The sequence below is a fragment of the Mastigoproctus giganteus genome, chromosome 9 (genome assembly GCF_048544385.1).
Source record: "Mastigoproctus giganteus isolate SK-2022 chromosome 9, ASM4854438v1, whole genome shotgun sequence".
NCBI lineage: Eukaryota > Metazoa > Arthropoda > Arachnida > Uropygi > Thelyphonidae > Mastigoproctus > Mastigoproctus giganteus.
Window position 1 is genome coordinate 221,867,358 of NC_143583.1, and position 13,220 is coordinate 221,880,577.

The 13,220-nt window shown below is 36.4% G+C and overlaps 1 protein-coding gene across 1 annotated transcript in view; it reads left to right on the forward strand.

Annotated features, from left to right (window-relative positions):
- The window catches only part of LOC150081130 (focal adhesion kinase 1-like), a 1,307,299-nt gene that overhangs the window by 640,261 nt on the left and 653,818 nt on the right, over window positions 1–13,220 (forward strand). Inside the window, exons 14-15 of the mRNA XM_090380936.1 lie at window positions 3,869–3,959; window positions 11,153–11,162. Of these exons, the coding sequence (XP_090237062.1) occupies window positions 3,869–3,959; window positions 11,153–11,162 (101 nt within the window). The remainder of the gene's footprint in view (window positions 1–3,868; window positions 3,960–11,152; window positions 11,163–13,220) is intronic.

A 13,220-nucleotide genomic window follows, 5' to 3' on the forward strand; every position in this document is an offset into this window, starting at 1 on the left:
AGTGTGCGAGTGACCAACCCACAAATTCCAGTCAATATCTGGGAAATTAAAATCCCCCATTATAAGACTCTCTGATTTACTGGCCCACTCTATTTCCCTGTACAATATATTATTATACTCATCAGAGTCATTAGGCCTATAGCACACTCCTACTCTCAATTTTGATTTCCCTATGCTTATGTCACACCAAACTTACTCGACACTGCCCTGTCCATCGATGTCAACTGGCTTCACTTCCTTTGACTTTATGTGTTTCTTAATTAATAGCATAACCCCTCCTCCCCTCCTGTCCTGTCTATCCTTTCTATATACATTGTATTCCCCAAATTCCAGTTCCGCATTACTTATATCTGTGTAACACCACGTCTCTGATATCCCAACAATATCTGCCTTTGATGTTTTGAGCAATACCTCAAATTCATTAAATTTATTTACCAAACTCCTAGCATTGGTGTACACGCATGTATACATGCACCTGTTTCTATTCTTAGCTACCCTAACACAACCCATGTGTTTACTTGTAACGCAATGACTACCAGCAGTCTCTGAAATATCCTGCATCTTGTTTTTCGGACTTCTGCTCATTTGAATAGAAGCAGTGCAAGAATCACTTCCACCTCTGCCAGTGGCTACTGTTAATCTTTTAGTCCTTGTATCCCCCCAACTAGCAGTTTTCCGACCCACCTAACACTGCCTCGACAGCATCAGCAAAAATTCTTGCACCCTTTCTATTTAAGTGTATCCCATCCCTGTAGAAGCAATCTCTCCTGTTAACAAGTACAGTCCAGGCTGAAAAAAATTCTACCCCTTGAGCCTTGCACAATCCCTCCAGGGCCGAATTGATCGACAAGGCTCTCATCATATACTCCCTCCTATCGTGTCTGGGCAGAATTGCAGACACTTTCAAGTTCAACCCTAAAATTATCCCCTTATATAAGCCAATGGTCAGGCCACACCTTGAGTACTGTATACTGGTCTGGAGGCCTCATTTTAAGAAGGATGTAGAGCTGTTGGAACGAGTACAGAGAAGGACAACAAGATTAGTCAGTGGAACAAAATGTTGCTCTTACGAATAAAGGCTTAAATTTTGCAAATGACTGTGTCTGGAGACTAGGCACCTGCGAGGTGATCTGATTGAGGTGTATAAAGCCTTGAATGGTATGAGCATTTTCAATGCTGATGGAATTCTTCCTCTTGCTCAGAATAATCATTTGAGAGGGCATAAATTCAAATTGGGAAAAGACAGATGTAGGTTAGATGTGTGGAAGTTTGCCTTTAGCCAGCGGGTGGTTGGTTGGTGGAATAGACTTCCATCCTTTGTTGTGGAAGTTTAAGGCTGAGCTGGACAGGTACTTGGAACGAACGGATTGGTGAAATGGGAGGTTTTTTTTTTTTTTTTTTCTCTTCGGCTGATGCTCCATAAGCTTGTTTTCTTGCATTACATGCCTCTACTAATGCTAATGCTAAGAAAGCTAATCTACATTTTGGGCATATCATCACTGATGATTTATATATAATCTCTAACCTGGAACTCAGAAGCATCATGGCACATGGATTTAAATTCAGGATTCATAAGCATATGGGCCTAGCTAGTGTCAAAAGCAGTTATATAAGTCTACTTCTGTTTTCTGCTATCATATAAATAGAACACACCCATAGAAGCCTTCCAAATATGGATAAATACAGTGCTCACTGACTTACTCGATAACTATAAAATTTTAACTTCACATGGTTCTCTCCTTGCAACAGGAACCAGATACAACTTCTCCAATATTAAGACACTATCATCACTCCAGTAGACAAGGTTTCCAAAAACTTTGCCTTTATCTGCAAAACCTTTTATTATCAAACTTTAAATGCAAAACTCAACTCTAGTACAACTCTACAAACCTATTACCAACAATAGCAATATTGTTACCAAGAAGCTTATTGCCTTCAGCAAAAAAAATTAAAAATTAACTTTAGCAATTTCATCCACCAATTTCATACCAAAATTTCATAATAATCCAATAGGTTTCAAATTCATCACATTTTGCAAAAATAGCTATGCACATAAAGCTGGTAAGGCTTTAGAACAACTCCTCAAGCCTATCAAAAACATCCTACCTATTAGCAGAATCATTAACAAAAACTAGCCTGTAATAGGTGCCCTGAAAATTAACAATATTACATACATATCAGCATATGATTTTAATAGCCTTTTCACCAGTATAGATCTAGCAAACTTGAAATAAGTTCTGAATAAACTGTACAATAACTATAGACTAAAAACCTGATTATTGGAATAGCCTAACCAACCTTTGCGGTTCAAATAACTACATCTTTGATAGCAATACAGTTTACTTACAAACCAAAGGAATGCCTATGGGCAACCCAGCTGGCTGTGTCCTGGCCAATCTATACTAGTCTGAAACTTCATTACCATTAGAACTATGTATGTTTAGATATAGAGATGACTTACTTGTAGTAACCTACACCAACTTTTTCAAGGCTAATATTTATCCTCCAGAACTAACACTGGAAAAAACCAGTAACAATAATCTTATCGCCATCTACCTAGACCTGGATGTTGATATAAGTGCATATATATATATATATATATATATATATATAAGCATACCCTAACCATGTTTGCAGCTGCCATTTTTTGATTAAACATCCACTTAGAGTAAAGATTATTGAACATTTCTATGACAGAACTCAAAATATAATGAATTTTATCCTGGCCCACAATTATGGGCCTGAGCAATCTGCAAATTCATTATGCTTTTTTTGGATGGGTAGATGGAGAATATTTTCTAGAGCATTTATTCATGTGGCAGGAAGTAATCGTAGATGGAAACCAAGTAGTAAATACATGGCTTACTCACTTTTTTCTTCTTACTGAGTGTCCAAAATGTATGTAAAGCTCACAGTAAAGCATATACTGTACTTGTTGAATGTACCTTTTACAGTGCCTAGCTCTTTTCCTTCATTTTCATTCAGATCAACAAGAGCTTTTGTCACTCTGTGACATAACCGGAGATGGAGAAAAACTTTCTTCTTCAAATACCAACATATTGTCATCCTGAGTGTCCCTGATATTGTCCTTCAGTAGCCTTCATATATCATTTGACTGCATTGATTATTTTGACCATATTCTGCAATATGGTCTAAGTAATCCTTGAGATGGAAACAGATTCACTCAAATAATCTGCTAGTTGGCTAGCAAATTATTTGAGTGAATGGCAAAGAATCATGAAAGAGATATATACCTTGCAGAGCATGTTTTCTTTGGAATACCTCTTGACTTCCATTGACAAATGTACTGAGTTAGACCCTTTGTGTGATTTACGCTGATCTTAGTTCAAGGTTTGTTCTAGTATGATCAGGCTCCGAATTAGCTTAGAAAACGTTTTGTGGGTCCTCACTAATAAGATTGTTTGTTGACCTAATAATATGGGAATACTACAGTCAATGACACTGATAAATGGAGTTGCATGAAATTAATGTTTCAGAATGCAACTACTGCCCTCCTAGCTATTATTCTGTTCTAAATCTGATTGAATAAATAACTAAAGTGGAGAATGCCTAGGACATAGAAAAAACACCCACCTATTCATGTTTTCTTGATAGGATAATAATTTATATGAATGTTTTTATTAATTTAGCTGTAAATTAATAAAATTTTATAGTCTATTACAAACATGAGTTTGTAATACAGAATATACGAAAACATGGAACCTTGAAAGTTTTCTGAGTTTTGCATTGCATACACATATAGAATTATGTTCAGAGTATACCAGTGATAATTTAATTGTAATGACATTTTGTTTTGGTAATAATTGTTGATTTATTTAATTATTTATATATTTTGTTTTATTTTCAGCACGTGACTATGAACTTTGCCAATCAGATATAACATTAGAGGAGATTATAGGAGAAGGTCAGTTTGGAGATGTCCACAAAGGTACTTACAGGTATAAGGTAAGGATAATTATATATGCATATACTTTTTTCCCATTGAAATATTTGTTTAATTATTAATTTAATAAAAAAGACATTTGGTATTATATATTTTCTGTAGAAAACACATAGGATAATATAATGTACAAAAGTTAGTATACAAAAGGATAATATATGAAACTTAACATTGATAACCTACAATCTAAGTGACTTCATCTGAGGTTAACCACCCAAATTGAAAGTAAAACAGTGATAAGGGGGTCTCTGTTTCTGTGAAGATCAATATGTGCTAAGGTGAAATCAGTTTTGAGGTTGAATAACAAAAAATATAATTTCTTGTAATATAACATGTAATAAATTTATAGGTTATATAAATAATTTGAATCTAAATCATAATACAATAAGAAAGATTTTAAAAATACTGCAAAGTGCTCATTAATCATCGTTGACCTGCCAGAGAACGAAAGATGTAAGTTTAGAAATTAAACTAGGCATAAGTCATATTTACCTTGTCCAAGCAGGCAAACCATGTGTATCAAAAACTGTAGTCAAAAAAGCAAATAGTATTGTTTGTAATGTTTGGCCCTCTAGTGAGAATTACCATGTGGTGACCCCTATGTATTGGACTGAGTAAAATGCGTGAAGAAATGTCTATAAATAGCCAATTAGTTTTTATTTAGAAACTTGCCGATAGCAAGGTAGGATGAATGACTAATGGAGTAGGAGTAATAGTACCTGAACTCCACGAAGGTGAAACTATAGTAATATATTTAGAAGTATATATGCATCTACTACATCCTTGGATTGCCATAGTAATTTTGGAGAAATAAGAACAAAGACTATAGGACAGCTTAAAGTCTGATGCAAGATAAAGCCTGTCCCTATGTTAATATCAGTGTATTAATGATTACCTTCCATACTACTTATTTTAAATTCTACACAGTGGAACCAACTGACGATGTTACCAACACCAAATTCTAAAGGGAAGCATTCAAGGAATTAATCCTGGAAGCTACTAGGTTTTTAATACCAATTAAGAAATACTGTTCAAGGTTTAGGCTTAAATGGATGTAAGATAATATAATGAGACTCGTGGCAGAGAAGAAAAATGCATGCGATGCTAAAATTATCAGGAGACGCACACGCTTATGTCAGATATAAGATTCTCTATAATCAAGTCATAAAGGATATTAGGCAAGCAAAGGCAGATTATGAGAAATCTTAAAAAAAAAATTCAAAGAAAAACAGTAAAGACTTCTTTACTTAAGAAGGAAGGGGATGTATCACATTGTTTTTTTTTTTTTTTTACCCCAAACAAGAGAGGTATTAGAATCTATAGTACTTAGTACCATGCTTGGATTGGAGGTTGAGAAGATGAAAGAAGATATTTGTTGACGTTGGACTTGAACTTCTGTAGACTGTAATTTTCAGAAATACGTACGAAGGAAGGTTATTCCAGAAAACAGAAGTTGAATGGATAAACAAGGAAGATGAAAAGTTGGTTCTGTGAGTTTGAAGTTGGAGAGTAAACAGATGTTGGCTGGTGGCTGCACGTGTTTGGACTGTTTTGAAGGAGAGAGCGGGAATAATAGAAGCCAATTCAGAACAGTGCCCATGGAAGTATCTGTAGAAGGGGCATGCAGCAGAAACAGTACATCTATGAGACAGCGAGTGGAGAGACTCTGTTAGAGATGAATCATTAATTAACCTAACTGCCCTCTTCTGAATGTACTCAAGAAGCCTGAGAGAGGTTTTGGGGGCATCACAGATGTGGGAACAATATTCCATGGTAGGGCGGATTTGCCATTTGTACAGATTGAACATGTTTGGAATAAAAGTAATGCCAAGAGTGAAAGAGAAAACCAAGTTTTTTTAGATGCAGAGGAAGCAATATTTGTAATGTGCTTGTGCCAAGACAGATTAAAAGTAGGGGTAATTCCCAAAAGAGATATATCATTTTGCCTAGAAATCAGAGTGTCACCAAAGATAAGCATAAGAACAGAAGAATCCTTTTAGCGAGATATAAGACAAGACTGAGTTTTAGAAGGATTGAAATCAACTAAGTTGTCTTTGCACCACTGGAGAATTACTTGGAGATTGGCATTTAAGGAATTGGTAGCAGATATTCAGAAGTTGAAGCTGATTGAGCAGGGCAAGGTTTCTCAAAATGGAAAGTGGAATGCAATATGCTATCGTCGGCAAAACTATGGATAGGATTTCCAGTCAATGGAAGAAGGTCATTAATATACAAGAGGAGTGGGGGAAAAACTGAACCTTGGGGGACACCAGCATTATTGGAGAAGTTAGAATACAGAGAGTCATCTACCATCACCCTCAGTGAGCGATCAGAGAGAAAACTGGATAACACAAAAAACAATTGTAAAATCATAAGATGGAAGCTTGTTTAGAAGATCTTTATGCCAAACATGATCAAAAGCCTTTGAGATGTCAAGAGCAACTGCTTGAGTTTCACCAAACTTTTCCATTGAATTTGTCCTTAAATGAGTAACATAAGCCAGAATATCACCAGTGTATTGACACTGATGGAATCCATACTGGCGATTGTTGATCAGTCGGTTAATTGATTTCTCCATTACTTTAGAAAGAGTAGAAATAATTGCAATAGGATGATAATTGGATGGGATGGATTTGTCACCCTTTTCACGAACTGGCTGGATATGAGAAAATTTCCAAGCAGAAATAAGAACACTTTTGGAATAAGAAAGTGAAAAAAGCCCGCAAAGAACAGATGTAAGTTCAGAAGCACAGGTTTTGAGAACAAATTGAGAAATACCATCAGGACCTGGAGCTTTCTTTGCATCAAGATTCGTCAAAATTTTTCTGACCACAGGAGGCATTGAATGGAGCGTGTTGGGAATGGTGGGGGGGGTGTTTTACCAAGGTCATTAATACATGAGTTGGAAGAAAAATGGGATGCTAGCAGGTCAGCTTTATTCTTGGCTGAAGTGACAACAGAACCATCTGGTTTGGACAGAAGTGGGATCAGAGATGGGAAAAAGTTGTGGCTAATAACTTTGGCAAGACACCAAAATGCTCTACCATTAGGGCAAGAAACAAGTTTTCTACTTTTAGTCTATTCAAAATTTAGTTTGGTCTGATTAATAACTGCTTTACAATTCTTGTGAGCTTTGGTGTAGGCAGAAAATGAAAGAAGCCAATTACAATATGCAATGTTCTTCTCTTGAACAGCCTTAGCACATTTATTGGAAGACCAAGGTTTGGATAACGGACGAGATTTTAAAGTGGTCTGTGGAATAACGGATTCTATTCCTACAAGAATAATTTCACTCACACGATGTGTGCAAGCGTTGACATCAGAAGTTTTGAAACAGTAATCCGACGAAGGAAAAGAAGAAAAGAAATCTTGCAGGTCATTCCATTTTGTATTCTTCTTATTCTCAAAACTATACGAGGTTGTGAACAGCCATGAGATAATGGCTCCCTTGAGAAGAGACAATCACCAAGTTGTGATCTGAGGTTCCTAAAGGACCACTCGTTTCGTGTACTTAGAAGGGTTGTTTGTGAGAAAAAGATCAAGCATGTTGGCTGTATGATTAGGATTGTCCTGTATCCTTGTAGGTAAATGAACAATCTGTGTAAGGTCATTATTAATTGCAAAAGCCTCAACATAATGACCAGGTGGGCTGGCGTGACTAGAAAACGGAAGCGAGCTGGAGTTGTAAACATTAACATTAAAATTAACCTCACTGTTAGGAAAGTTGCAAAGAGAGGAAGTCAAAGAGTTCCGAGTGATTAGTGGTGTTGGGAGAATGGTAGAGACAACAGATGAATTTCAAACAATGTGGTAGAGAGATTTTAAGTCAGAGAAGATTGGAAAAAGGAGATTCCAAATTACCAAATCTCTGACAGGGAATATCGGAATGTATATATGCACAAGTACCACCTTTGAGGCAAAAGGATTCATACAGCGAATAATTTGGGCAACTGAGATGAGCAGTAGTTAAATCAACCTATAACTGAGATTCTGTCAGAAAAAATACATGGGGTTTGACAGACTGCAAGTGGAAATGGATGTCGTCGAGATTATAATTGAGACCATGTATATTTGTGAAATGAACTAGGAAGTGTTTTGAAAGTTTACATCTTTTCGCAGATAAGCTTACTCTATTAGTTTGACAATTCATGGTGTAATCAATAGTAAGATTGGATACTCTGATGTGTTCACAAAGGAACTGGATGCAAAAAAAAAATTTTGATCTCATATACTTGGAGTTTAGGAAAGCTTTTTATACTGAGACACATGGAAGACTACTGTACAAATTGGAGCAGTATGCCATTAAAGGCAAGTTGTTACAATGGCGATCACTCTCTGTCTTGAGGACAAGACAGAGAGTGATCGTCAGTGCACGGTGTTCTTCATGGACTCATGTTATTAGTGGAGTCCTCCGTGGTTCGATGTTGGACCCATTGTTGTTTTCAGTATTTATCAGTGATAAATTGATGAGGGTATATCAGGATTAATGTCTAAGTTTGCAAATGATACGAATGTTGGCAGAGTTGTTAATGACAGTAATGATAGTATGCTACTGCAACAGGATCTGGAAAAGCAGAAGAGATGAGCTGAGAAGTGGCAACTGAAGTTTACCATTGATAAATGTATAGTACAGTACTGCATATGGGTAGCAGTAAACCCAGAGTAATGTATCAACTTGGTGGTACTGCCCTCAGGGTAGTGGGGAATGGAAAGGACATGTGGGGTAATTGCGCTATCAGATATGAAGTTTTCTGAGTAGTGCAGACAGGCTGCAAGAGTAGGTCATCATGTCATGTCAGTGATATAATACAGGAAGTTTGCTAACAGTGATAAGGGGTGATTCTCCCCTTTTTTAAGCCAAAGGTCAGGCCAGACCTTGAGTACTGTTTACAGGTTTGGAGGCCTCGTTTTACGAAAGATGTAGAACTGCTGGAACAAGTACAGAGAAGGGCAACGAAATTGGTTAGTGGAACAAAGAGTTGGTGTTACCAAGAAAAGCTTAAGTTCTACAAATTGCAGCTTCTGGAGACAAAGCACATGCAAGGTGATCTAATTGAGGTGTATAAGACCTTGAATGGTTTGAACAAGCTCAACGCTGATTGGATTCTTCATCTTGCCCTTCATCTTGAGAGGACATAAATTTAAATTGAGGAAAGACGATTACAGAATAGATGTGCTGAAATTTGCCTTTAGCCAGTGGGTGGTTGATAGTCGGGACAAACTTCCATGTGTTGTAATGTAGGTCAACAACGTAAATAAGTTGAAGGCAGAACTAGACAAACATTTTGAGAGAATGGAAGGGTGAATTGGGAATTTTTTTTTTTTTTTTGACTGATGCTATATAAGCTTGCTTTCTTGCATCCTATGTCTCTGCATAATGCTAATATGCTTGCTATATTTTCTCTTATTAGTTGTAATTCATTTAACTTCATATTATTACATTTACTTTACTAAATTCACTGTGCTTATTATAAAATAGCCATTATTATTCATAAATTATTTAACTTACTATTCTGTAAATAAAGTGCATTTTATTTTATTATTGTCCCCTCTTTACTATAGCCACTTAGTGCTGGTCATAATGGGGTCTATAGATACTTTTTATGTATTCACCATATTTTCATAACCATTCCACTTGTTGGTCATACTTTTGTTCTCCTAGTCAAAAAAATTTTCACCCTCTTGAACCCAAAATTTCTAAAAAATTCTAATTTTACAACACAGCTAAAGCAGAAATTTCTGTATATATACAGGAACTCCCTGACTTACATATTACTTGACTTATGGAAATTCGACTTTATGTAAGTTTTTTCCGGTACTCAAAAAAAATTATGGAAATGTATTTTGCATGCCATAGGAATAAATGGAGGTATCATGAAAATATCCTAATGTGAACCCAACCAAGGAAGCCTGAGGCTTATGCTGCACCAGCCAAATAAAATTCCTAAGTTACCCTGAGAGAGAGAGAGAGAGAGAGAGAGAGAGAGAGAGAGAGAGAGAGAGAGAGAGAGAGAGAGAGAGAGAGAGAGAGAAATGATGATATCCAGCTCAGGATTATGGGTGCGCCAAGCTCATTCTCACCGGATGTGAACACCTGGGGTTAAACTAAGCTATTTACCTCTCTAAAAGGTCATTTTTATCATGGAAATTGCACTTCACTTTCATCAATGTCATATTTCCATTATAAGAATCAATTCTGTATGTCTTTGTGTGATATTTTTCTCACACATATTTCTGGAGGTCACTACCATAAAACAATAAAGACAATTTTCACCTTTTGGTTTATTGGACTTTTCTGTTAGTGCATCTAATTTTAAATGGGTAGTAAACTTGATCTTATTGTATTTGTGATAATATGGATAACTGCAATTGTGTGGGTTTTTATGCTGTTATGGTGAAATGTGTGTTTTGCCTTTACTGATATCTTTAATCATATAAAAAACAAATTTTCAGAAACTTCTCTTCATTCCAGTTTAATAATTACAATGGTAAAGGGAAAGGGACCAATGGAAAAATTGCAAGTGCTGGGAAACGAAACAAATTTGATTTAGAAATGAAGATGATTAATTAAGAAGTACAAAGCAGGACAGAGTTTGGCATCTATTGCAAGGCAATTAGGTCTCACTGCTTCAACAGTGAATACTATTTTAAGGGAAAGTGCACGTATAAAGGAAAATGTTACAGGATCAACGCATTTAAGATCAACAGTGACCACAAAACTGCATTCAGGTGCTATATCGAAGATGGAACAGCTGTTAATAAAATGGTTGGAAAATCAGATTCAGAAGCGAGTATCCCTGATTCTAATGACCATTCAAGCAAAAGCAACAAGTATTTATAAAGATATTAAGGATAAGTACGGCGAACGCCAACCCAAGCTTGTGGCAAGCAAAGAACGGTAGGTTAATAGGTTCAAGCATTGTGCTGGTTTTCACAACGTTAATGTATGTGGTGAAGTCTGCAGGACCAATTCTGCAGCTGCAGAGAAATTTTGTGATGTGTTGGAAAAAAATTATTGATGAAGGCTATTCAATGCAGCAAATTTTTAACATTGATAAGACTGCTCTGTATTGGAAAAAAAATGCCAGATCGAACATACGTTGCCAAAGAGGAAAATACAATCCCAGGTTTCAATACGTCAAAAGATAGGGCCATGCCCTTGCTTGCGGCTAATGCAGTGGGAGATTACAGATTAAAGCCAGTGCTTGTGTACCATTCTGGAAATCCTTGTGCATTTGACGGCATCAATAAAAGTCACCCTACCCGTGCATTTCTGATTGAACCACAGAGTATGGATAACAATATCTCTCTTTGAGGGTTGGTTTAAATGCTGCTTCATTCCCGAGGTTGAAAAATACTGTAAACACAATTATGTTCCTTTCAAGATTTTGCTTCTATTAGATTATGCTTCTGGACATCCTACGCATCTAGATGATTTCAGTTCGAACGTAAGAGTCATATTTCTACCGCCAAATATGACTTCACTCAGATCTATGGATTAGGGTGCTATTTCGAATTTAAAAGCATACTATTTGCACACAAAATTTTCTCAGACATTGTCTGCAGTAGAGGATGAGAAAAATTTTACGTTAAGAGACTTTTGGAAATCTTACAGTATTTACCATGCCATCTTAAACATTAAGAAGGCCTGGGCAGAAATTACTAAAAGTTGTTTAAATGCATTTAAGAAATATGTCCCACGTCACGTAAGGAATTGAAAGGCTTTGAAGGAATTGAAACAGACAAATCATATGAAGAGGTTACAGATAAGATTGTAAAAGTTGCAGTGCTACTTCAGTTCCAGGTGGATTCCAAAGACTTGGAGGAATTAATAAAGGAAGAGAAGGAATTATCAAACAAAGAACTTATTGACTTGCAAGCAGCGATAGTGAAAGAAGAAAATGCTGACGGAGCTCAAGATGAACGAAATGAGGTGCCGAGACACTTCATCACTAGAGAGATGTCAATGGCATTTCGTGGAATTGCATCGGCAATGGTGAGGTTTGAGAAGATGGATTCTTAAAAGTTATCAGAGGTGTGAATGATATGCTTGCTTGCTACGATGAAAAGAAAAAAAGTCACCGTCCAGTCATCCATTAATACGTTCTTTCGTGAGGTTGAGTGGCCAACGCCTTCTAAATCTCCACGCAACGATGCTTGAGAGGTAAAACTTACTAACGTTATGCCTGTCTCCTCTCTTTTTTTTGTAATTTTATAATTTTGAATTTTTTTTAAATTGCATGATTTTGTAATTTTTCCTGCACGTGAGATAAAAAATTGAAAAAAAAAAAAATGCAATTAATAATTCTATTTACTTCAATTCAGCAAAAACAGTTGCGAGTGCTGCACAAGCATGGGGGAAATTCCGACTTATGTAGCTTTCCACGGAACGCAACCCTTATGTAAGTCGGGATGATCCTGAATATATAAAGATATATTTGTAAAATAATAAGAGAAGTTTACCTAAGTATAATACGTAGAACACTTCCGTATAGGTGCCTCCGTAGCCAGGCGGGCAGGAGCGGTAGTGCGTAGTACACGCTTTTTGATTAGACCTCGGTTTGAGCCCGTGACCACCAAATACGGAGGATGCGGAAAGCTCAGGGAATGACCACCGCATATCCCAGGAGCAATATGACCTTAGTTGCTAATGCTCCTAAAACCAAATAACAACAACAACTTCCGTATGATGCTCTCCAGCAATTAAAACGAAAAAATCAAAAATCTTACATTACAGTAAAAAATAATTAAAAATCAATTGAACACGAATAAAAATTAAATAAATTAATTAAAAGAAATTAAATGAAAAAAATTGCAAAACAATTTTCCTTCCTGAAGCTGACAGCAATTTTCGACCAAATGTTGTTGATCACAGGAACGAAAATTACCGAATAGGGGTGAGCACGAAACTTAAATAGGGAATATTTGTCTTCGCGCATTCACGTAAAAGCCCATGAATCGCGGATTAGAAATGGCTGGCGAATATTAACAGAATTCTCATGTAATCTAATTTTGGCAGTTTCTGCAATTAATATAATTACGTCTGTTATAATTACGTTGGACACTAAGTATTTTGGCCTCTTAAAGAAAAAAGTGTGTTTTTCGTTAACGGCATGAAAGGCTGATTCTGACACTGCTGAACGAGAAGCACAATCTGAAGCCACGTGTTGATTAACACGAAAATTCAGACGAAAATGCGTAGAACCTTGGTAAGACAAGTTGCAATCTCCACAAGAAATGTTGTATACCTTGTCATTTA